Source organism: Barbus barbus, assembly GCF_936440315.1.
Source record: "Barbus barbus genome assembly, chromosome: 31".
In the NCBI taxonomy this organism is placed as follows: Eukaryota; Metazoa; Chordata; class Actinopteri; order Cypriniformes; family Cyprinidae; genus Barbus; species Barbus barbus.
The window spans coordinates 16,053,782-16,078,694 of NC_136759.1; the positions used below are offsets into that span (position 1 = coordinate 16,053,782).

At 36.0% G+C, this 24,913-nt stretch overlaps 2 protein-coding genes across 2 annotated transcripts; one reads left to right on the forward strand and one right to left on the reverse strand.

Annotated features, from left to right (window-relative positions):
- Positions 1–4,335: 4,335 nt before the first annotated feature.
- On the reverse strand, positions 4,336–6,085 carry LOC306851534 (uncharacterized protein). The gene is made up of 5 exons (XM_079387831.1): positions 6,063–6,085; positions 5,667–5,714; positions 5,252–5,427; positions 5,089–5,167; positions 4,336–4,822 (listed from the first exon to the last, which is right to left on the reverse strand). The coding sequence occupies exons 1-5, from the start codon at positions 6,070–6,072 to the stop codon at positions 4,725–4,727; spliced, it is 411 nt and encodes a 136-aa protein (XP_079243957.1). The 5' UTR covers positions 6,073–6,085; the 3' UTR covers positions 4,336–4,724.
- Positions 6,086–11,064: 4,979 nt separating this feature from the next.
- Positions 11,065–23,513, forward strand: LOC306851841 (alpha-2-macroglobulin-like). The gene is made up of 34 exons (XM_079388300.1): positions 11,065–11,224; positions 11,892–12,072; positions 12,151–12,307; positions 13,014–13,066; positions 13,218–13,238; positions 13,433–13,598; positions 13,684–13,768; positions 15,802–15,916; positions 16,022–16,142; positions 16,268–16,377; positions 16,457–16,627; positions 16,711–16,944; positions 17,048–17,260; positions 17,386–17,535; positions 17,679–17,804; positions 18,021–18,114; positions 18,436–18,541; positions 19,234–19,459; positions 19,533–19,659; positions 19,737–19,858; positions 19,957–20,008; positions 20,089–20,172; positions 20,275–20,451; positions 20,562–20,637; positions 20,814–20,970; positions 21,070–21,144; positions 21,223–21,385; positions 21,984–22,177; positions 22,259–22,471; positions 22,579–22,700; positions 22,796–22,877; positions 23,023–23,106; positions 23,204–23,309; positions 23,406–23,513. Exons 1-34 carry the CDS (start codon positions 11,103–11,105, stop codon positions 23,444–23,446), a joined length of 4,326 nt encoding a protein of 1,441 aa, XP_079244426.1. The 5' UTR covers positions 11,065–11,102; the 3' UTR covers positions 23,447–23,513.
- The last annotated feature ends 1,400 nt before the right edge of the window (positions 23,514–24,913 follow it).

Genomic DNA, 24,913 nt, shown 5'->3' on the forward strand with positions numbered 1-24,913 from the left:
TTTCCTTTACATTATATTACATTATAATGCGTTGGCATTATTTTCTTCTCCTCGTAATTTATATATTAAGGTCAAATGAACTTTGTCCATGAAATAACAGCCTAAGGACTGAGGCAGAGTTTTACGGAATTCGCCTTCTTTTGGGATTAATTAAGGGGTAAATAGGTTTGAATTAAGCAACTTTAAGCGTATAATGTGTCGTCTTATAAAACAAAAATGACTTTTTATAAAGCCGTTTCGTTCCGGTTGAATAGTGGATAGCGTCCTGGGTTCGATCCCTCGTCTTCTGAAAAATCCAAATAAAGTAACAGCTGAGCTTTGCCAGCACGGACAACACTGTTATTATATGGAAATCACATGAAAACGTTTTATGATGTTCTTTTTACTGTCCATCAAATAACGATTATTTATAGTTTACAGTATGTGCATAATTATGCAAGCTTATATTCTGATCATATTTTTTTTTTTCAAGCACATTTTACCAATTCCAAACCACGTCAGTCTTAATAACTACGATTAATTTTGTATTTAATCATTTATAAGTGATATATAATTGTCCATGAAGCCTGGAAGTGAAAATTAATTTTATTCAGGTGTGCATAGCAATTATTAAGCAGGTTTTCTTTTACAGATAAAATGAGGCAAAAAAGAGATTGACCTCAGACTGAAAAGTCAAAAATTATTAAATGCCCATTAGAAGGATGCAGTATTAATGCATACTACAACCCAAATTCTGGTAATGTTGGGATGTTTTTTAAATTTGAATAAAATGAAAGCTAAAAGATTTTCAAATGAGCCAATATTTTATTCACAATAGAACATAGAGAACATAACAAATGCTTAAACATAGAAATTTTACACTTTTATCCACTAAATGATCTCGTTTCAAATTTGATGCCTGCTACAAGTCTCAAAAAAGTTGGCACGGGGGCAACAAAGGGCTGAAAAAGCAATACATTTTTGAAAAGATTCAGCTGGGAGAACATCTAGCAACTAATTAAGTTAATTGGCATCAGGTCTGTAACATGAATAGCTATAAAAGGGATGTCTTAGAGAGGCAGAGTCTCTCAGATGTAAAGATGGGCAGAGGCTCTTCAATCTGTGAAAGAGTGCGTAAAAAGTAGTGATGGCAAAGTGAAGCGTTCTGAACCAGTGAAGCTTTCAACCCAATTGTATCAGAAAAAGGTTCATTACTCAAAGCTTTTTAAAACGGTTCATGCTGTGGCCATCTTGTGGTCATAAAAATGAATAATAACTCCTTCCAAAGTGCTGTGTTCCATTACAGCTGCTGGTTTCACATCTGGTTCTACAACTAATTCCTTGTTTTAATTTATTGTATAAAAATAATGGCGATTGTCAAAGTCATTCATTTGTGTCAGTGTACTGCCACTAATATAATTCAAATAAATCAAACATAAACTCATGAATTAAATCTGTGATCTGTCTATGTTAACTCTGCCTCAGTCCTTAGGCTGTTATTTCATGGACAAAGTTCATTTGACCTTAATATATAAATTACGAGGAGAAGAAAATAATGCCAACGCATTATAATGTAATATAATGTAAAGGAAACGGCACTGAGGTTCGCGTTGTTTGAACCAGATACTGAAGCAATCATGTGGTTTTCAGGCGAATGAAGCTTCAGACGTCATAGATCACGTGCTTTTAGCCAAACGAATCAAGCTCTGATACAGCGCTTCAATGTGAAATGTGTTGTTTTTTGATACAAGCTTCGGAGCTTCAGTGTTGAACGTAACATCACTAGTAAAAAGATTGTGGAATACTTTAAAAACAATGATCCCCAGCGTCAAATTGCAAAGGCTTTGCAAATCTCATCATCTACAGTGCAAAACATCATCAAAAGATTCAGAGAAACTGGAGAAATCTCTGTGCATAAGGGACAAGGCCAAAGACCTTTGTTGGATGCCTGTGGTCTTCAGGCCCTCAGACGAAACTGCATCACTCATCGTCAAGATTCTTTCATTGACATTACTAAATGGTGCCAGGAATACTTCCAGAAACCACTGTCGGTAAACACAATCCGCCGTGCCCTCTGCAGATGCCAGCTAAAGCTCTATCATGCAAAAAGGAAGCCATATGTGAACATGGTCCAGAAGCGCTGTTGTGTCCTGTGGGCCAAGGCTTATTTAAAATGGACTTTTCAAAGTGGAAAAGTGTTCTATGGTCAGACCAATAGAACACAAAGTCCAAATTTGATATTCTTGTTGGAAATCACGGAACGCTGTGTCCTCCGGGCTAAAGAGGAGGGAGACCTTCCAGCGTGTTATCAGCGTTCAGTTCAAAAGCCAGCATCTCTGATGGTATGGGGGTACATAAGTGCATACGGTATGGGCAGCTTGCATGTTTTGGAAGGCACTACGAATGCTGAAATATAAAGGTTTTAGTGCAACATATGCTCCCCTCCAGACAACGTCTATTTCAAGGAAGGCCTTGTGTATTTCAGCAAAACAATGCAAAACCACATACTGCACCTATTACAACAGCATGACTTCGTAGTAGAAGAGTCCGGGTGCTAAATTGGCCTGTCTGCAGTCCAGATCTTTCACCTATAGAGAACATTTGGCGCATCATTAAACAAAAAATATGTTAAAGACGACCACAAACTCTTCAGCAGCTGGAAACCTATATCAAGCAAGAATAGGACCAAATTCCAACACCAAAACTCCAGAAACTCATAACCTCAATGCCCAGACGTCTTCAAGAAGAGGGGATGCTACACCATGGTAAATATGCCCCGTCTCAACTATTTTGAGACCTGTAGCAGGCATCAAATGTGAAACGAGCTCATTTTGTGCATAAAATTTTAAAATTTCTCAGTTTAATAATTTATGTTATCTATGTTCTATTGTGAATGAAATATTGGCTCATGTGATTTTAAATTATTTTAGTTTTCATTTTATTCAAATAATAATAAAAAAAAACGTTCCAACATTTCCAGAATTCGGGTTGTAGAATTTGCAAATTTAAGGCATGACCATTGGACAAGGAAATGCTGTTTGAGTCAGCAGGGTCAGAAAAAAACTGGTGGAGAAGAGAAGACACGTTAACTGCAAAATAATTAAGAATAAATGTAAAGAATTAGGTGTGAAACCATCAGGAACCATTTAGTCTCCAACACCACCATTTTCCAAAACTGCAACCTACCTGGAATCTCCAAAAGTACAAGGTGTCAGGTTCTCAGAGACACTGCTTGGGTAAAAAGTCCTAAATAATTATCCTCACTTAATAAGAATAGCATGCTGAAGTGTTGTGAAATTCATGAAGAATTTTATATATGCTATATGGTAAGTTGTGAGTGACTCTTGAAGGACCAGCACCACTGTTTGAAGAATTTAGCTTCAAGAATCTAGCAGTGAGTTTTGGGAGTTCATTTTTTGTCAATCTCCTGTCCTGAAAAGTCTGTCTTGCTAAGATGGACTAAAAGTGAACTCCCAAAACTTAACTGCCAGATTCTTATAGATTCTTCAAACAGTGATTCAAGAGGATGTGTTGCTGGTCATTCAAGAATCACTCTCAACTTATCGGCCTATAAAGCCTATAAAAAATCAGTCTAACCTAAGTCTCAGAGAACCTAACCCCTTGTATTTCTGGAGAGTTTAGGTTGCAGTTTTAGAAAATGGTGTCGCTGGCTGGAGACTCCAGAGCAACAACACAAACATTTCTTCACTTTACATAGTGTTTATTTTGGTGAAAACTGCTAACAATATAGTTCCAAAGATGTCATTTTCATGACAAAATGCTATACATGATACATAATTTGAGATGCGGTGACAGTGCGACATAGATCTATATGTTTATGGCTTTTAGGAAAAACGTCAACAACAACATGCACACGCGTGCACACACAAACACACACACACACACACACGTTTGTTTTTGTGAAAAGTGGGGACATCCCATAGGCGTAATGGTTTTTATACTGTACAAACTATATGTGCTATAGGAGACTCACAGGAGACTGTGCATTTCAACTTTCCCCCCAAAAAACCTCACTCTGTGTGATTTATACGCGTTTTTAAAAGTGGGGACATGGGTAAATGTCCTAAAAAGTCACCTTCACCTTGTAATACCTGTGTCATACCTGTGTCATTATACAAATGTATGTACTCATTTGTCACAAAAACGCTCACACACACACTAAAAAAAAATTGTCTCATGATGCATGCATACACTGTTGAACATTTTTAGTATGTGAAACTATAAGAGTGTTAAAAGTGTGCTTTTAGACACAGGACCAAATGCCCGTAATTGAAGAAATACCAATAAAGGCTTGTTGTAAATTGTTTTCCACCTTATTTTACCAGTAAGAGCGAGCACAGACGTTTGTAAATTTAGTGTATCTGGCTTCCGGTCTCAGCTGAAAAACAGCTTGTTTTGCTTCTTGATATTCCAAATTGGTGTGTCTTATCGTGTTATTTTAATGTATTATCTTAATTATGAACAAAATGGTTTGTAGCGCAAACAGTTTTACTGCTTACTGCATGTTATTATTCTTATTATTTCCAGTGGCTAATGAACCAGAAGTCTCGCCCATAGGCTTACTTCTGCATTGAAGAATAAGTTGGATAGCTACTGAACAGATGTAACCCTTAATGGTGCTAATAAGTTTGTCTCATTTGCTTTACACTATTTTTTTTCATTCCACAATGTTTCTTATACTCCACTCCTATGAGTAGGTTTTGAGTAGAGAAGGATGTTTGATTTTACAAGTAAGTTTCTTGAAAGAAAATAATTGCTATTAGCCACAGCAATTTGGAGACATGTAGTAATGGTCCACTTGCAGGGCAGACCTTTGGTCGGTCTGGAAAAAAAAAGATGCTTAATCAGTTAAAGGGTGGAGGATAATGAACTGATGTAAAAAGACAGACTGAAAGAAAGAATGCAAAATTCTGAACTCACAAATCTAGATAAACAGTATTTTGACAGAATATACTGTAGCTACAACATTTGCCACAAAATGCCCATGTTTTGCTAATTTTGTCAAAGTTCCATGTTTTACAAAAACATTCCAACTATATTAACCATTATTTACTGGTCGATATTAAGTTTTAAGAAACTGACACTAACCTTTCCCAGTGTATTTCACAGTGAGTTTCTTCTCTTCTGTACTTGTTCTCCGTGACAGATCGCATACGTAAGTCTTGGTCTGGTTATGGTAAATCTTGGCATGATCTTTGATAATGAGTCGACATACTTCAAGTGGAGCATAGAATGAAACATCATTGTTTACCATTGCCTTGTATGAGCTGCCAATTAGCGTCCTTATGTCTTTCTTTTCGTCATAAAGCTTGCAGTTAAAGGATGTGTTGTCACAAGGTGGGTAGTAACAATCAACTGTTAGGCTTTGGTTTTTATTGACACAGGCTGTGAGTATTCCATAATCTGGTTTATTTTTAGAATAGACAGCTGAGGAAGAAAATAATAATTCTTATGTATTGTATTTGATCTAAATGCGCATTAGCGTAAATACCAGTGCTCTCCTGATAATAAAATAGTGTTATAGTTCCTCAAAAGTGTGAAAAATGATTCAGAAATGGAGAAAAATTATTTTCAAATTACACATTTTATATATAGAGAAACCATGGGTGATTTAAAAAGTGTAACTTTGATCAAATCACATTAAAGAGAACAAGTTCTCACATTACCTGAGAACAAGAGGATGACAACGGTCAATTGTAAATTCAAGTGGCTCACTGTGTGAAAAAATAAAAACAAACTAGTTTTTCATTTCATAAACATGGAACAGTTTTTTTGCAACAGATGTTTATATTTATAAAGGATTTTCTCTCACACCAAGAGTCAAGAATAAGAATTAAAATATCAATTGTAAAATCCATTTTTAGTCTTTAAAGTCCCAAATGATACTCAAATAAAACAAACAAATAAAAATAACCAGGACAGCATTAAAATCATCTGTTGGCACACACAGGAAACTGGCATCTACAATTTGAGCTATTATACAGTTGATGAACAGGTTGACAGGATCAACAGTCTGAAGACTGTAAAAGATTCATAACAGAAAACAATTCAAAAGCTCTTACCTTTGATCATTGTTACTTCAATATATTTGTGTTTTGTGTGAATAATCCTTCTGCTAGCCTAGCTATTTGAAATTGAGAGAAACCTCTAATGCTGTGGGCAGGGTTCAAATGAGAGAAATCAATGGGAATGTGCTTTTGCCGAGCTCTTATAGCACTCATTTGTGTGTGAGCTGGGGGGTTTAATGCATTTCCAGATAAAAACAATTACATAATACAAAAAGGAAACTATTACTCAGGAAAAACAAATAAATAAACACACACACACACACACACACACACACACACACACACACATATATATATATATATATATATATATATATATATATACACCCCAATCTTTCAGTTTTTGAATTATTAATTATTACTACTAGCATCTAACAGCCTACAATATATCACCTTTTTTTTTATCATAAAAAATATATATTATTCTCAGTGAAAACCACAGCCTTCCGTTATCACAGCCCATTAGTGTGCCTTTTACATGTGCTAAAACTACATGAATTATAAATGGAACTATCAGAGATATGAATTTCCGGATAGAGATGTTACCACAACTTCACTTTGATACATTTCTCAGATCATAATTGAAATTCTCAGAACTACTTGTTTAACCTCCACCTCATCTATTCACTTGTACAAATCAGAAAAACAATTTCTAATCTTTTTTAACAAATTGTTAATGCTTTGGATCAGTTATGCACAAGTCATTAAATGCAGTTTGGTTCAACTAGTTGTCATAATCTGTCAAGCGTATTTTCTACACATTTCTATTCGATTTTCTTTGTAAATGCCGGGCTATACGCTTATTTTTCTATTTAGGAGCGCTTGTGTTCCTAATTTAAAAAAAATTAGGAGCACAGTCAAAAAAATCAAAAGAACATGCAATATGTATAAATTTGATGTAAATGTATATTTTTCAAAATTAAAATGCATAAAATTAATTTAGTATCTTTTAGGATATAGAGTATATGGAATTGGATGCAAGTGAACACACAACCTTACATGGATGAGGCCGGCTTCAACCTGACCAAAAGGGCTGAAGTCCACCTGCTGGTGTACTTCTCCTAAAAAGGACAAAGTATCTCATTTAAGTCTGAGTGAGTAGTTCTTTCAAGAAAAATATCACCACTTTCAATCTGAGATTTTTTTGTATGTGATACTTTCATTGGATGTCATTGGATCGCCACAGAACTCTGACTTTGGCCTGCAAAGGCCTTGGTTTGCCCTGAATCCACCTGCTGGAGTATAATTCCAAAAAAAAAAAAAAAAGGACAAAGTATCTCATTTAAGTTTGAATGAGTGGCTTTTATCAAGAAAAACATCACCACTTTCAATCTGGGATTTCTATTTGAGATACTTTTGTTGTATGTCATTGGATTGCCACAAGACTCTGATTCTGACTTTGGCCTGTTTGGAATTCACCTGCTGGTGTACATCTCCTAAAGGACAAAGTATCTCATTTAAGTCTGAGGTCTGATCTTGTTGGATTTTTTCCTGGCCGAATAGCACATGGACAGTCTGAGCTGTTAGACCTTGTTTGAGGCTTGAAGGACTATCAGGAATCCATCTATGCTACTGGTGTATGGATGTTAAATTCCCTGAATTAAGGATTCAGTTTCGCTGCTGGGTTTTTCCAGGCCCAGTGGCATATTTATTGTTAAAGCTGTGGACCTTGGGGGTAGCAGTGTGACTGAGTTTGTTCGGGTCTATAGATCTCCCTTTTTCAATTGTTCAGTCTGAAATCCATCTGGCTACCTGATTTACACAACTTTTAACACATCAGTATATAAAATTGGTATCATGTGTTTTTATATATATATATATATTACTGTTGCTCATTTTTTGCAACCAGGGATCAAATGAATTAAATGGACAAAATAAGGAGAGTGGACCCTGGTTGTATTTGCTACACTCTCAACTTCACCGATGAAAATTCTAGATCTATATCATCAGTCAGTCAGCCTGCCTCATAAACTGAACGATTTTTACTTCCAAGTGTATGTAAATGAGATTTTGTATTTTTAGAATCTTATGGTGTTAAATGACTATTTTATTGGCACAAAGGACTCTTTTGTTCAGTTTGCCGTTGATAGGGGTCCTGATAAATCATTTCCTGTTAACCTAAAATTACGATGTATGATAATACTCTTATTGAAGTTATCTGGAAATATTCAGCCAAATCCTGGGCCTATTACATCTATGCATTGTTTACCCACTCCCTCAGATTTTAAAAGTAGAACAGGCCTTGGGTTTATACATTTAAATGTTAGAAGTTTGATTCCTAAACTGGATATGTTTAAGATTTGGGTAAATATAACAAACGCTGATATAATCGTTCTTTCTGAAACCTGGCTCACTGATGATTTAATTTATATTGATGGCTAAGTCTACAGAACTGATCGGGTGGGTAAAGGAGGTGGGGTGGCCATCTATGTTAAATCTAAGTTTGTTAGCGCTGTAACTTTGTCAATTACTAGAGCTAAACACTTTGAGGTTTTGGCCATCAAAGTGGGTGTTTCGAAAGTCTCTAATATCACTGTGGTTGGCTGTTATAGACCCCCGTCTGCTACAAGGGATGCTCTCAAAGCTGTTTCAGATATTTTACATGAGTTAAATGACTCTGAGTTCATCCTTATGGGTGATTTAAATTGGGACTGGCTCTCTGGAACCTTACGCAACTTATTAATTCACCAACAAGGCTAAATCCTAAAGTTCAACATAAATCTACCTTACTGGATCTAATCATAACGAATGCTGCTCATAAATTTACTTCAACTGGCATATTCTGTAATGATATCAGTGATAATTGTGTAATTGTTTGTGTCCGGGATACAAGAATCCCTAAGGTAAAACCTCGTTTTATTTTTAAAAGATGTTATAAATATTTTGAGGAGCAAGCTTTTTTGCATGATTTATACTATGGCAAGGCAAGGCAAGGCAAGTTTATTTATATAGCACATTTCATACACAGTGGTAATTCAAAGTGCTTTACATAAAAGAAAGTGAAATAGACATTAAAAATCAATAAAAACATGGAAATAAAAATAATAAAAACAAGGAATTTTAAAATGATATAGAGATTGATTTAAAATAAATTTAAAGAAAATGATGAACATAAAATTCATTGCAGTCAGTTCGGACATATAGCACAGTGCTCATTCAAATGCACAGTTAAACAGATGAGTTTTGAGTCTTGATTTAAATGTGGCTAATGTTTTAGCACATCTGATCTCTTCTGGAAGCTGGTTCCAACTGCAGGCCGCATAATAGCTAAAAGCAGACTCCCCTTGTTTTGTGTGAACCCTTGGTATTTCTAACTGACTCGATCCTAATGATCTGAGTGGTCTGTTCAGTTTATATTCAGTGAGCATATCAGCAATATATTTAGGTCCTGGGCCATTGAGTGACTTATAAACAAGTAAAAGTACTTTAAAATCAATCCTAAATGTAACTGGAAGCCAGTGTAAGGACCTGAGGACTGGTGTGATATGCTCAGATTTTCTGGTTAGTCAGAATCCTGGCAGCAGCGTTCTGGATGAGCTGCAGTTGTCTAATGGTCTTCTTGGGAAGGCCGGTGAGGAGACCATTACAGTAATCCACCCTGCTGGTGATAAAGGCATGAACAAGTTTCTCCAAGTCTTGACTGGAAACAAAACATCTAATTCTTGCAATGTTTTTGAGATGATAGTATGCTGATTTAGTTACTGCTTTGACATGACTACTAAAACTAAGGTCTGTCTCCAGAATCACCCCAAGATTTCTGACTTGATTTTTAGTTGTTTGATCCCTAGAGTCAAGGTATGCATTCACCTTGAGAACTTCATCTTTGTTTCCAAATGCAATGACTTCAGTTTTCTCCTTGTTTAACTGAAGACAGTTCGGGCACATCCAACTGTTAATTTCATCAATGCATTGGCAGAGGGTGTCAATGGGGCTGTAGTCATTTGGAGATAAGGCTAGGTAAATCTGGGTATCACTTCCGTAAACTTCCAGCTTATCTCTGTACTCTTTTTTGTCTTTGTTCTGGCAATTACCAGCTATGCTCTTCCAAGTGTTTGCTTTTTAACATACCCCGAGTTTGTACAGAACTGGGGAAAACTGCATTTTCATATTGGGCACCCTGGACATGGAATAATTTGCAAAAAGATCTAAAACTAGATAAATTTGTGTCTATTGGTGAATTTAAAGGCATCATAAAGAGAATGTATTGGACGCTTGTGATTGTTTTTGTTGAGAGGATATGTTTAAATATTGTTGTAATGTGTACTTGTATTTTATAATTGTCTTACTGTATGGCTGCTACCTTGGCCAGGTCTCTCTTGTAAAGGAGATTTTAAATCTCAATGAGACTTCATGGATAAATAAAGGTTAAATAAAAAATCTACATCTTGGATGGCCTGTAAATTAAAAATGTTTTTTTTTAATTATTATTTGGGTTCAGATGCAGTTTTGAAGCACTTGATTCTTTCTTTGCGTGCACATTTGGGCAGCATTACGCAAATATTTCCACATCGTGACATAGTCATGCTTGGGCGTGTTTTAATGAGGACCTGTTTTACTGTGTAAACACGGCCAGCAGGTCAGTGACCATGGTTGTTCACTGATTGCAACATGCATGATGATGAAACAATATTACAAACAAAATACAAATGCAATCTTATGTTTTATCATATGTTTCTATATTTATATTATATTGTTTATATTTCACAGTATAAACAAATATATATGTATCATTCTTGGATGATATCTGGTTCTAATTACTTGTTTTTTTATCTTAGAGAATTTAAATGATTCAAACTGTACATGATGTTAGAAGGAGTAGTTAAGCAATGTCTTGAGACCTTTGCACAGTGGCCTAAAGCACTAATTGGGAAGACAGGTTTAGTAATAATCTGATATTAGACTATTAAGATTAACAAACATAGGGAACTCCAGAAATTAATCATTAATTTGATGAGGAATGCAAATAATTTCTCAATAGCTTGTTTGGGACGAGTGGCCTTTGAAATAAAGACACGGCCAAATCTTGTTCATAAGATGTTCATAGTGTGTTCTGCACGATCAGCCTTCATCATGGCTTTCAATGCACTGTGTATTTGGAAAGGGCTCCTTTTAGTTTCTTTGCTATTCCTTTCTGTCCACGGAGAAGCCTCAGGGCCGTAAGTAACTTTGAATGGTAGCTGTTTAGTAATATCTTTGTAATATCTACATAGAAATATTGGTAACGCTTTACAATAAGGTTCATTAGTTAACATTAGTTAACATGAAGTAAGAGTGAACAATACTTCTACAGCATTGATTAATCTTAGTTCATGTTAATTTCAGCATTTACTAATGCATTATTAAAATCACAAGTTGTGTTTGATAACATTTGTTAAAGCACTGTGAGCTAACGAACTAACAATGAATGATTGTATTTTTATTAACTTTACGTTAATAACATTAACAAAGGTGAATAAATACTGCAATACATGCATTGTTCATTGTTTGTTCATATTTATATTAACTAATGTTAACAAATGACACCTTATTGTAAAGTATTACCAAAATATTTAGTTAAACGAAATCATTATTTTTTTAATGAAATTTGCACTTGAATAGGATCCTTAAAATATTGAAAGTTTTCTCAACTATAACATGCAATAATTTAATTTAAAAATAAAAATAGTATATCAGCACAGATGGGAACTGCTTAAACCGAAGTGCAGAAAGTTCTAGAATTTGTATTATAATGCAAATGTAGTAGAGCTGTTTTAGACATTTTCATTTTTGATTATGTCTGACACTTGGACAAACTCATCTCTTTATGCTTTATTATCTCAACAGATCATTCATGGTGACGTTTCCTGCAGTGATCGAGTCGGGATCTGAAGCTAAACTGTGTGCAAGTTTTCTCAAGCCCAATGAAAGCCTAGTCATGAACATTTATCTGGTTAATGGTGATCAGAGCACTTTACTGTTACAGGCGAATGCTGAGGAAGAGTTTCACCGCTGCTTTACCTTTCAGGTTTGCCAGCAAGAAATGTGCATTCACACATCACTGAACACTTTAGTCAAGATTTTAAAATAACATATCACCCAACAGACACCTCTGGTAGAAGCAGAATCAGTGCAGACAATGAAGGTGGAACTTCAGGGGGAGAACTTCAAGATGACTGAAGAGAGAAAAGTCCTATTCAAACGTTACGACCATTTGACTTTCATCCAGACTGATAAACCCATCTATATTCCAGGACAGACAGGTGAGTTGTTCATTTTTGAGATTTGAAGTTCAGTGAATAGTGAGGTTGTTTAGTTTGTTTCACACTGTTGATGACATGGTGTTTAATGGGATGGCATTAGTGAAAGAGCATTAGCACTGTGGGGCACAACAGATATAGTCCACAGCAGCCACACCCCAAACCACTGGGCTGTTTCATGCTGCTTGATTTGATTTGCAACCAACAGTGCTAAGTATATAAAGCTTATAAACCAAAACTATAAAAAAATAATGTTATTTTTATCGTCAAATATATCACATAAACTGTTTTTTTAAATGTACCCATAAACTGAACAACTCTGTCTAAACTGTTACTCACACATCTATGTACATCACATTTGTAAATATAACACTATAAATATATAATTATACACATTACATGTATAATGCAATTGCTCAGGAATTACTTTAAAATGTGTGGTCTGCTCACATATTTGTGCTACATACGATTTACTTTGGAAATTACATTGTTTTCTCTGTATACTATCTAATCTATCGGGTATTTATGGACTAAGTATACTTAATTTAATCAGTGCTTCTTTAATCAAATTGTACTTGAATTAATTCATTTTCAAATTAGATTCAAATGACATTTTCTTCCCACATTTCTCAGAATGTTACACTGCATCCCAGAAATGATAAGTGAGAAGTTTGTAATCTTATGTTATAACATATCACTCATTTCACAGTGAATTTCAGAGTTGTCTCCATGGATAGAAATTTTGTACCCTTTGATCAGAAGGTTTGTATCGAGCAAAAGCAATATTTTTTTAAATAATTATTTTCTATAAATATTTTCCATACCCCTAATGCACCTTTAAATGAATATATTATTTGCAATGGATTTTTTTTTTAAATTTGAATGAATTTTTTGTTTGTTTGTATGTTTTTAGTACAGTAAAGTCGTGCTGGAGGTAAGCACATGGTATCCATCTTTTACAGCCATTCATGTCATGCACAACAAAAATTTGATCAAATTTGCATTTCACGTTTGTTGTATTTGCAGTTATTAAATATTCCATGATTAAAGATTATTAATAATGGTCAGGATCTATGTAGATGACTAAAGCTAAGCTATATCAGCACTGTGTTCTTTGGGATCAAACAGGACAATCAGAATAACAGGATTGGTCAGTGGAAAAATATTTCCTCAACAAGGTGGATATTGCAGCTTTCTCATGAGTTGAACCCAGAGGCCCGTCAAGGCATTTATAAACTGATGGCTTATATTGGTGAACGGGCGATCGTACATTATTTTGAGGTGAAGAAGTATGGTAAGTGACAATATCACAGAACGTTTTTGCATCATTAAATCTTATTCATAACCTTTTTAATTGATTCACTGTAACTGATTTCCAGTTTTACCCAAGTTTGAAATTACCATGAAAGCTCCAAATAAAATAAGTTTTGGTGATAGTGATATGAATATGGAGGTTTGTGGAAAGTAAGTGAAGTTTTCTTCTGTTTAACTGCATTAAAATTCTAAAATACCATTTAAAAAAAAAAGAAAAACGAGAACATTTGGTCGCACTTTATATTAGATGGCCTTAACTACTATGTACTTACATTTTAAATTAATAATTTGTTACAATGCACTTATTGTGTACATACATGTTTTTACATTGTACTTATATATAAAAAAATACCTATATTCAAGATTCAAGATTCAAGAGCTTTATTTGTCACATACACAATTATACAGAGTATAACCAGCAGTGAAATGTAGGTCAGGTCCGCTCCAAGGACAGTGCAATTATAAAGAATACAAATATTAAGAAGAAGTACAAACATAAAATAAAATAAAAGATAAGATAAAATAAGATAAGATAAGATAAAAAATATAAATATAAATGTGCAGGTCAGTATGTTGTTGACAAATAGTAATGAGAGGAATGTGCAAAAAATAATGTGCAAAAAGTTGTACAGGGTATTTGAATAGCAGCAATATGAGGTAGAGAAAAATTATGAATAGCTTATTGATATATGATATTTACATGGAGAAAAATTATGAATAACTTATTGATATGGTGATATTACATGGAGTCAAGTGATATTATGACACAGAGTTAGAGTTTAGGAGCCTGATGGCCTGGGGGAAGAAGCTCCTCCTAAGTCTCTCAGTTTTTGCCATCAGGCTACGGAGGCGCTTACCAGATGGAAGCAAAGTGAATAGTCGGTTAGCAGGGTGATTAGAGTCCTTGCAGATTTTAACAGCTCTATTTTTGCAGCGTTTGAGGTAGATGTCCTGCAGAGAGGGGAGAGCAGACCCTGAGATACGCTCAGCTAAGCGCACAACTCTCTGTAGTGCTTTGCAGTCCTGATTGGAGCTGTTTCCATACCACACTGAGATGCACTGAGTCAATACACTTTCTATGGTCCCTGAATAGAAAGTTTTCAGGATTGCTGGTGAGACCCTGAATTTCCTCAGCCGACGCAGATGGTACAGTCTTTGCCTGGCTTTCTTAACCTGTGTTTGGATGTGTGTAGTCCAAGTCAGGTTCTCGGAGATGTTTACACCGAGGTACTTGAAGCTACTCACCCTCTCGACAGGGGTCCCACTGATCCTGAGAGGAGAGTAGGGCTGCTGCTGTCTCTTCCTAAAGTCCATGATCAGCTCTTTAGTTTTCCCCACATTCAGAGAGAGACAGTTGTCCTGGCACCATGATGTGAGTCTCTCTACCTCATCCAAGTATGCGGTCTCATCATTGTTGGAGATGAGGCCCAGAACCACAGTGTCATCAGCGAATTTGACAATAGATGTGGAGTTGTGAGAGGACACGCAGTCATGCGTGTAGAGAGAGTAGAGCAGGGGACTCAGGACACAGCCCTGTGGGGCTCCTATGTTCAGAGTGATGGAGTTTGAGGTGAACTGGCCAACTTTCACCACTTGAGGTCTGCCGGTGAGGAAGTCTTGAATCCAGTCACAGAGTGAGGAGTTTAGGCCGAGGTCTGTGAGTTTAGATGCCAGCTTGATGGGGACTATAGTGTTGAAAGCTGAGCTATAGTCAATGAATAGCAGCCTTACATAATTAACATTGTTGCTGTCCAAGTGTGTGAGGGAAGAGTGGAGAACGTGAGAAATGGCATCGTCCGTGGATCTATTTGGGCGATAGGCAAACTGAAGAGGGTCCAAAGTATCAGGGATGGAGGAGCAGATGTCTGACATACTGACATACTGAATTATATGTAATTACATCTGTAATTAATTTCTGTAATTAAATTTCTAATTACACTGTTGACCTATCCCTTACACCTTAACCCAACCTTAAACCTACCCATACCACCAAACCTGTCTCTAACCTTACCTGTATCCCACCTCAATAGCAGCAGAAGTGTTTTGCAATACAATATGACCACAATAACTACATTGTACTTTTTGATGTAAGTACATAGTGGTTAAGGCCACCTAATATAAAGTGTGACCCAACATTTTTTTTATTATGATATCCTTAATCACTCAAAGCATGTACTTTATAGATACACATTTGGTAAACCAGTGGCTGGTAAAGCAAGAGTGGAAGTATGCCGGGAACATTTGAGATTCACTTCTCAAACAGACTTGATTTCACCATGTTTGGTTGAAACTACTGAGGTGTGTGAGTGTATTATTTTATATTGTGTTAAATTTATGAAAACATTTTCATCATAGACTTTGTATTGGATGTTTTTAATGGATGTATTTGTGCTCTGTCTGCAGATGAGTGCGATGGGCTGTGCCTTCTTCGCTTTGGACACATCAGTCTTTTTTAACTCTGCAAATGAAAGATTTCTAAAAGAACTTCTTACTGTAAAAGTGAATGTAACAGAAGAAGGAACAGGTGACAGATCAAAGCAGAACTCGCATCCGAGCAGAACTTGCATATAAAAAAAATACATTTATGTTAATATTAATATTAACAGTAATATTAAACAATTACATTAAATTGTTTGCTTGTTTTCTCAGACAATATCATGGAGAAATCTGAAACTATAAGTCTGACATATGAAATCGGTAAAGCTGTGTTTACTGAGCTACCCAAAATATATGAGCATGGGTCAATTATACAGGGAAAAGTATGTCTTATTTCTTTTTAAATTAATAGTGAGCTGTATTGAAATATAGTCAGATTTTTTCTTTTTTCTTGTTGAACAGCTCAAGCTTGCGAATTTAAATGGAGCACCTCTTCAAAACAAAGACGTTTATCTTTTGGAGGGTAAAATGTGGACCTCAAAACGGCTCTTAAATCTCACTACAGACAGCGATGGACTGGCCATTTTCTCTTTTAATACATCTAGCCTTTCTAAAAGTGATATTAATCTAATGGTATGGTAATGTTCGTGCACCCAGTGTTTGATCTATTGATGTCTTTGGCAATTGAAAATAACTGGACATTCTTTGTTATTCAGGCAAGTGCATATCCAGAGTTTCATTATCAACGCTTTAAAAAGCCTTACTTCTCTACAGAAGAAAAAACTATTCAGATTCTCCGACCCCCCACTTCATACACCCCAACATTAAGTGAACTGATTATAGAGAATATTGAGCAACCATTGAAGTGTGATGCTGAGTTTAACGTGACCATCAAGTATTATTTTGTTGGAGAGACTTTTCAAGACTTCAAAACTGACATTGTCTATATAGTGAGTACAATTGCTGGATGTTCATTGGCTATGTCCAGTAATACAGTGATACTATCCTCTGAGATTTTCAGTTTGTTATTGGAATGGCATCTGTCTGTTTCAGGTCTTGTCCAGAGGAGTGATTGTTCATCATGGATATGAAAAGGTTGACGTGAAGTCTTCTAATGGAGCAGCAAGTGGCACAGTGTCATTTAAACTGTCTGTTGGTACAGATCTGGCTCCTGCAGTGCAGATTCTGACATACTGTGTTCTGCCCAGTCAAAATGTTGCTGCTGGTAGCAGAGATTTCATGACTGAGAAGTGTTTCAAAAACAAGGTATAAAAAAAGTTCTGAGATCATTTAGATATTACTGTCTTTAAACCTCATTTTAACACCACAAAATAGCTCCATTTTCATCAATAGCAACACTAAAATGGCACATCCTACTGTTGTCGTCTCAGGTTTCTCTGCAGTTTTCTCCTGCCAAAGCAGTTCCTGGTGAGAAAAACACTCTCCAGCTCTCAGCTCAGCCTGGTTCGCTGTGCGGCCTCAGTGCTGTTGATCAGAGCGTCCTGATCCTGAAGCCAGGAAAACGTCTGGATACTGAGAAGGTTTAATTGTGTAGCTTACATGGTTAAAATGAAAAATATAACTTTAAAAGCCATCTGCATTACAAAAGATTTAGATTTCCAATGACAAGTGTTTAGAATAGTGTATTTAATCATTGTAAAATGTTTTTTAAATCTCATCACAGATCTTTAACCTGCTGCCAGTACAGTCATTATCAAGATATCCTTATAATGCTGTGGATACACCAGAGTGCCTGGAAATTAGACCTCGTCGGGCTGTGTCACTAGACCGTGTTTTTGACAGCTTGAAGGTAACAAACTGCTCATAAAATTGTTGACGTTACTTATAAAGAAGAGAAAGTAGGATATAATGAAAATAAAGATAAAAATAGTATTTTAGTATTACACCATACCCAAGGAATATAATTTTAATTTACTTTGTTTTTCATTTCAATGAAAATGTTTTTCATTTTACTTTGTTTTCCATTTAATTTCATTCCATGTCATTTATAATTGCTGTTTGACAGAGCGTGGGATTGAAGATGGCAACAAATTTGCATGTGAGACAACCCCCTTGTCTGACATACTATGGTGTAACTTATCACAGAGGTTTTCAATTCGGTACGTCTACTTGAAATTTGTAATATGATGAATGTTTTGTTGTTACATATAGGCCTAAATTACAGAAAATGTTTAAGGTATTTCAGAAATCATGTCACTGGAATATCACTTTATACTGCTGCTGTTGAAATAGCAGTTTCTTAGTGTTAACAACTGATGTCTAAAATGGATTCAGATGCATAAAAAAACAAAAAGTGTTATAGATGAGTAAATGCATAAATAGGGACTTATGGGGGAATTTACTAAGAATCAGTTCATACCTGCTAAGAGCACTGTTTTTTTTTTTGCACATGTGCATTAGTCATTTATTTGCATTTTCAGAGAGGAATAACTATGAATATCAAGTAGGAAGATCTGCCCCACCACCTGTGGAGACAGTTCGTACCTTTTTCCCAGAAACATGGATTTGGCAGCTCACTGAAGTGGGGTACGTAAATGCTATAAAGACCAATTATTCAAGGATACTCAACAGACATTGTAAGTTGCACATTACGAGGCAATATAGGATAAGATAAGACTTTATTTTATCCCCAAGGGGAAATTTAGACATTACAGCAGCATGGACAATAAAAAAACAAACACAAAACAGAATGAAGAAGAAGCAAAAACAAACAAACTTAAGCATACTAAAATATATTTTAAAAACTCTTAAGAACAGTACAATAATGATGACTGAATATACAATATAATCATCATGAATACTGACATTCACTGAAAAGTACTGTACTTCTAAATAAAAATATTAATAAATAAATATTCTGAATATGGGTAAATATATTGTCCTAAGGATAAAAGGTAGCGCTCAGTTATCAGTTTGTTAAGCCTTTTCTTGTCCTTTTCTGTGATTCCATCACTTCAGGAGACGGCAACAAAGAAGGTTGCTGATGCAACTACAGTCTCATAACATTTTTTTCCATAGTACCCTACATGCACCAAAGTTAATCAATCTCATAAACTGTTGAAGGTGACTTTGGCCCTTCCTGTACAATACACTAATATTATCTGACCAATCCAATTTATTGTTTATGTGAACACCCAGATACTTGTACACATCTACCATCTCAATGTCCAGCCCCTGGAAGTTTACACTGCATTTTACTATACTGTGCTGCACAACAGGGACTCTGGATCAGCTCAGCTTCCTGTCACGGTTCCTGACACCATCACCTCTTGGGAGACGGAGGCCTTCTGTCTGTCCTCCAAAGGTCTGGGTCTGGCTCCTCCTGCTCAGCTGACAGTTTTCCAGCCCTTCTTCCTGGAGCTCTCTCTGCCTTACTCCATCATCCGTGGGGAGATCTTTGAGCTGAAGGCCACTGTCTTCAACTATCTGTCCAAGTGCATCATGGTGAGACTTCACACCCACTCTTCCAATCCAATCATATCAAATATGTCACTAATTATGTGTGTTTGACTCACAGGTTAAAGTGACTCCAGCTCCTTCCTCTGACTACAATCTCAAAGCCTCCTCTGATGATCAGTATTCATCCTGTCTGTGTGCTAATGGAAGAAAAACATTTAAATGGATCCTCACTCCTTCTGTTCTTGGTGAGTTTTCCAGTCTGAATCATCGTTTCTCAGTGTTTGTGTCTGTTGTATCTTCACGTACACGTCTTGTGTTGTAGGAGTCTTGAATATTACAGTCAGTGCAGAGGCAGAGTCATCCCAGACTGTGTGTGACAATGAGATTGTGAGCGTGCCAGAGAGAGGACGCATTGACACAGTCACACGAAGTCTGCTTGTACAGGTCAGTGCACATCAAACGGCTCTCAGACGTCATTTATCCATGACCCTAATGCTGCTTATGTCAGTATGATGTGTTGATGTTATTGTTTTATGCTGCAGGCTGAAGGAACTGAGAAGACAGAGACCTACAGCTGGTTACTGTGTCCAAAGGGTTTGTCTGCAGACAATATTTAGCATCACAGTGTTTCTCTGCTGATCACTCATATGTGTATCTTTCTCTGTGGTTCATAGACGACAGTCTCTCAGAAAAAGTGGATCTGACTCTTCCTAAAGATGTGATAGAGGGATCAGCCAGATCTTCTGTTTCAGTCATTGGTAACATTTACATATAAAAGCAGAAATTAATAAATTAGTGAGGAAACTTATACAAGCAGAAATTGGCTTTCTAAAATGTAATGTTTTGTGTTTGGTTTGTAGGAGATATATTGGGTCGTGCTCTGAGGAATCTTGACGGATTATTACGGATGCCATATGGCTGTGGGGAACAAAACATGGCTGTTCTTTCTCCCAATATTTACATTCTGCAGTATCTGGAAAACACAGAGCAGCTCACCTCAGCCATCCGAGAGAGAGCCACCGGCTTCCTTAAGAGCGGTGAGATAAATTAGTCATGTCAAGAAAATACTGAGAAATTAACTCACAATACATTAGACTTCGGAAACACTTGATCAACCCAAACATTTAATCACTGTCAAACTCAACAGGATACCAGAGACAACTGAACTACAGACATAAAAGTGGTGCTTACAGCACGTTTGGACATGGAAAAGAGAATACATGGTAAAAAGTGGTTCACTCTTATTTTTATCAAAGTTAATTTAAATTAATAAACCCAGGCATCCTGTATCAAATTTACTATAGACTTTCTTCTATATTTTTTAAAATTCAGTCAATTTTGAGTTAACATTTGAGTTACATTACTGGAACCACTAATAATTAAATTACCACACCACCAGGTTGACTGCCTTTGTCCTGAGGTCTTTTGGCAAAGCACAGAAATACATATTTATTGATTCAGAAATTATTCAGAGTGCAAAGAAATGGTTAATAAGCAGACGGGATTCAGACGGTTGTTTTATCCAACAGGGAAGACTGTTCAACAACAGAATGAAGGTGTGCTATTTGTTTCTCAATATTTGCTGTGATCACTAGACACCAGCTCTGGTAATAAATTTATTATTTGTCTTTATTTCTGTTTCTCCTTTATTCGAGGGTGGAGTGAATGATAACGTAACCATGACTGCCTACATTACTGCATCACTGCTTGAACTGGAAACTCCAGTCACAGTAAGTTAATCTAAAGGAAACTCAGTATAAACTCATAAAATGATGCTCACAGCAGCTGTTTCTCTGTTTTTGTCTCAGGATCCTGTCGTCTCTAAAGGTTTGTCATGCTTGAAGTCTGCAATTGAGGATGTCAAAAACACTTACACCACTGCTCTGCTCGCCTACACTTTCAGTCTGGCTAAAGACACGGACACTCGACAGCAGCTGTTCAAGAAACTGGAGGATGTTGCTATTAAAGATGGTAAGAGATTTGTTTTCAATGACTTTCTGTTGTGACTATAAATCGCTCAATGGCATAGGACCTACATACATTGCAGATATGCTCAATGAATATAAATCTAACAGACCACTCAGATCATTAGGATCGAGTCAGTTAGAAATAACAAGGGTTCACACAAAACAAGGGGAGTCTGCTTTTAGCTATTATGCCGCCCGCAGGTGGAACCGGCTTCCAGAAGAGATCAGATGAGCTAAAACATTAGCCACATTTAAATCCAGACTCAAAACTCATCTATTTACCTGTGCATTTGTTGAATGAGCACTGTGCTACGTCTAAACTGACTGCACTGTATTTTATGTATAATCATTTTCATTTCTAACTGTTCTAAATCCACTTTAAATCAATTTTTAAATAATTTTAAATGTTTTTAAATTTCTGGTTTTATTGTTGTGATTATTATTTTTTTATTATTATTTTACTTCCTTTTATGTAAAGCACTTTGAATTACCAATGTGCTATATAAATAAACTTGCTTTGCCTTGCCTTGTGACTGCACTGTTTTGTTTTTTTATCACGTTTATTGAGTTACTGGTGTCTCTTTTGTCCATGTGTTCTAAAGGGTCTCGTCTCCACTGGTCTCAGTCTGCATCTGCTGGTGACTCTGATTCTCTGGCAGTGGAGATCAGCTCATATGTGCTGCTAGCTGCTCTCACTGCAGATTCACTCAGTACAGCTGATCTGGGCTTTGCTAACAGGATTGTCAGCTGGCTTGTGAAGCAGCAGAATGCCTATGGAGGATTCTCCTCCACACAGGTGACTCAGACTACTCAAATCAAACACATGATTGCTGAATAATGGGTAAAAGTCACATTACTGAACACATTTATTTCTCAGGACACAGTGGTGGCTCTTCAGGCTCTGTCTTTGTACGCTACTAAAGTGTTCAGCTCTGACGGCTCCAGCACAGTGACTGTACAGTCAGCAGGAGACACTCACCACTTTGATGTCAATCAGGACAACAAGTTACTGTACCAGGAGAAGCAGCTGCAGAACGTTACAGCCAAATACCGCATTGAAGTGAAGGGCTCAACCTGTGTGTCTGTGCAGGTCTGTAGTGCATTCAGCTTCACTCTCTTTTTCCTCTCTTAGCTTTTGTGGTTATTTTGCTGTGAGATGGTTTATAAATGTGTTTTTGTTTGTGTTGACTATCTCAGTTTGCTCAGTTCTACAACATTCCCACTCCTACTGAAGCTAAAACATTGAGCATTGATGCTAAGATTGAGGGAGATTGCAAGAAAACCTTTGGACAGTACCTACTGTTAAATTTCACCGTGAAGTAAGAACAGTAACTTTATGCTGTAAAACATGATTATGGTTATGCTTTATTTTATTCAACATTAACTGTGATGGTCCATATTTTCCCTTTTCCAGATACAGTGGTTCACAGGCAAGATCTAACATGGTCATTGTGGATATTAAACTCTTATCAGGATTCACAGCTGATACATCATTGGTGCGTTTGACTGTAAAATGATTCATTATTAGATTTGCTGTACTGATTCACTGTGAATCTAAGATGGACTATATTGTCTGGTTCAGTTCTGGGTACATGACAAATAATACATTTCTGCTTTTTTTAAATCACTTTTTCCACACAGCTTGAACCTCAACGCCTTTCAGGAACATCACTTGTGGAGCGGCTTGATTCTAAAGATGATCATGTCATTGTGTATCTGAAAGAGGTGAGAAAAAAAGATACATTCATATGATAATTTCAGTGATTCATTCACATTTTATCTAAAATCTTCAGTTTCAATGATCCTGTTTAACATCCTGCAGGTTCAAAAAGATATTCCAGTGAATCTCCAGATAACACTGAAACAGATTCTTCCAGTGAAGAATCTCAAACCAGCTGTGATTAAAGTCTATGATTACTACCAAACAAGTAAGATTTTATGTGCCATTTTCTCTGTTATTATTATGTGAATCAAAAGTATATTTTGCTATTAAGCTCATTTTTCTGTATCAACATTTCCCTCAGGTGATCAGTCCGAGACAGAGTACTTGTCCCACTGTGAATGAAGTGTCATGCTTCACTTCTGCAGCTTGGATAAAGAAGTTAAATTCTCATTAAATGTTTAATGTTTCACTGTTTTGTCCAGTGTTGATTATACTTTTTCAGGGTAAAACATTTTTATATTTCAGGAAACCAGCAATTCAAAAGTTATTACTGTCATCAGGCTTCATTTAAATAAATCCCAAACACACTTTTCATAGTAGAAAATACATGCAAATACTAGTAATTTCTATACAGCAAACTACTTTTCCTTAAAATAATTGACAAAAAGACCCGGCAGCAATAAAGATAAAAAATATATTGATGATCTTATATTTATGTGAACATTTTTTACATTTGATTTGCATTTTGTGTGAATAGAAATTTTGTTCAAAAGGAAGAAGAGAGTCTATTGGAGATGAAAAGTTGTAGAAAATTGTGAGAAGAGGAAAAAGATTATGACAAATTTTATTTTCTTAAAATAATATGAAAGAGTCATATGCTTTGGTAACGGAAGAGACAGATGAGAAATACGCTGAAGGAGTGAGATTTGTTTAGGAGAGCTTCCCTCTGTGTCATCATATGCAGTATTTAGGACAAGCTATTACTTATACTACAGGCTACTGTCTCTTGCACGCAAAAGGAAGAGAGGAGAAGAAAATGGGTCAGTCTAAGTTCAATTGTAAGTCAATTCTTTATAGGGAACCTATCATGCAAAATCCACTTTTACATGGTGTTTGGACATAAATGTGTTGGCAGTGTGTGAACACAACCACCCTACATTGATCAAAATCCACCCACTCCTCATTTTTTAATGCCCTTTACAGTTTTTCTTGATTGTTAACACACAATTCATGAAACAATTCACCATTTTCTCACAACTATAAACACAATCTAAAAACTAGACACCAACTTGTCTCAAACTTTGGCCTTTGGATGACACACAAACCTGTCAAGTACACACACTATTCACTACCTAGAGAACACTAGTGAGATCAATTCAAAGCACAGTTACAAAAACCTCCTTTTGCTAGTCAATGACTGTTACAGTATACGGCATAAATAGAGGGGTGCAGATACAATAAAAGTAAGAAAAGTTTACTGTCATTGCACTACTGCAAAGAAATTTACAGTAAATAAAAAGCAGTACAAGAGAAAATTTCAAAGAGCAAACAACTGAATATACAGTAAACACACATTGGAATATAGTGTCAGTTACTTTACATAAATAAATAAATAATGAATGAATGATTAAATAGTCATTTATTCGTTCATTTTTTTCAGCATCCTTTGCCAATTTGCATTACAGTATTGGTAGTATCCTTATTTGTTATAGCAGTTTCTTAGTCTTCTGACAAAAGATTTCTTTGCCTCACCTAGACAGTCGTCTCTCAGTTCAGCGCGAATACAGTACATGTAAGGACAACTTGACTATAAATAAGTTCAACACTGATGAGTTTGAGGGTGTGCTACAGTATTAACTGTACATAGAA

Bases quoted from the DNA above. Each gene is read 5' to 3' on its own strand.
- LOC306851534 (XM_079387831.1), bottom strand. The intron at 5,168-5,251 runs GTAAACAATGAT...TACCATAACCAG, and splicing joins GCAGCTCATACAAGGCAATG to ACCAAGACTTACGTATGCGA. The intron at 4,823-5,088 runs GTTAGTGTCAGT...TTTTTTTTCCAG, and splicing joins TGTGAAATACACTGGGAAAG to ACCGACCAAAGGTCTGCCCT.
- LOC306851841 (XM_079388300.1), top strand. From the start codon at position 11,103: ATGTTCATAGTGTGTTCTGCACGATCAGCCTTCATCATGGCTTTCAAT. The intron at 16,143-16,267 runs GTGACAGATCAA...TTGTTTTCTCAG, and splicing joins TGTAACAGAAGAAGGAACAG to ACAATATCATGGAGAAATCT. The intron at 17,805-18,020 runs GTAACAAACTGC...GCTGTTTGACAG, and splicing joins GTGTTTTTGACAGCTTGAAG to AGCGTGGGATTGAAGATGGC.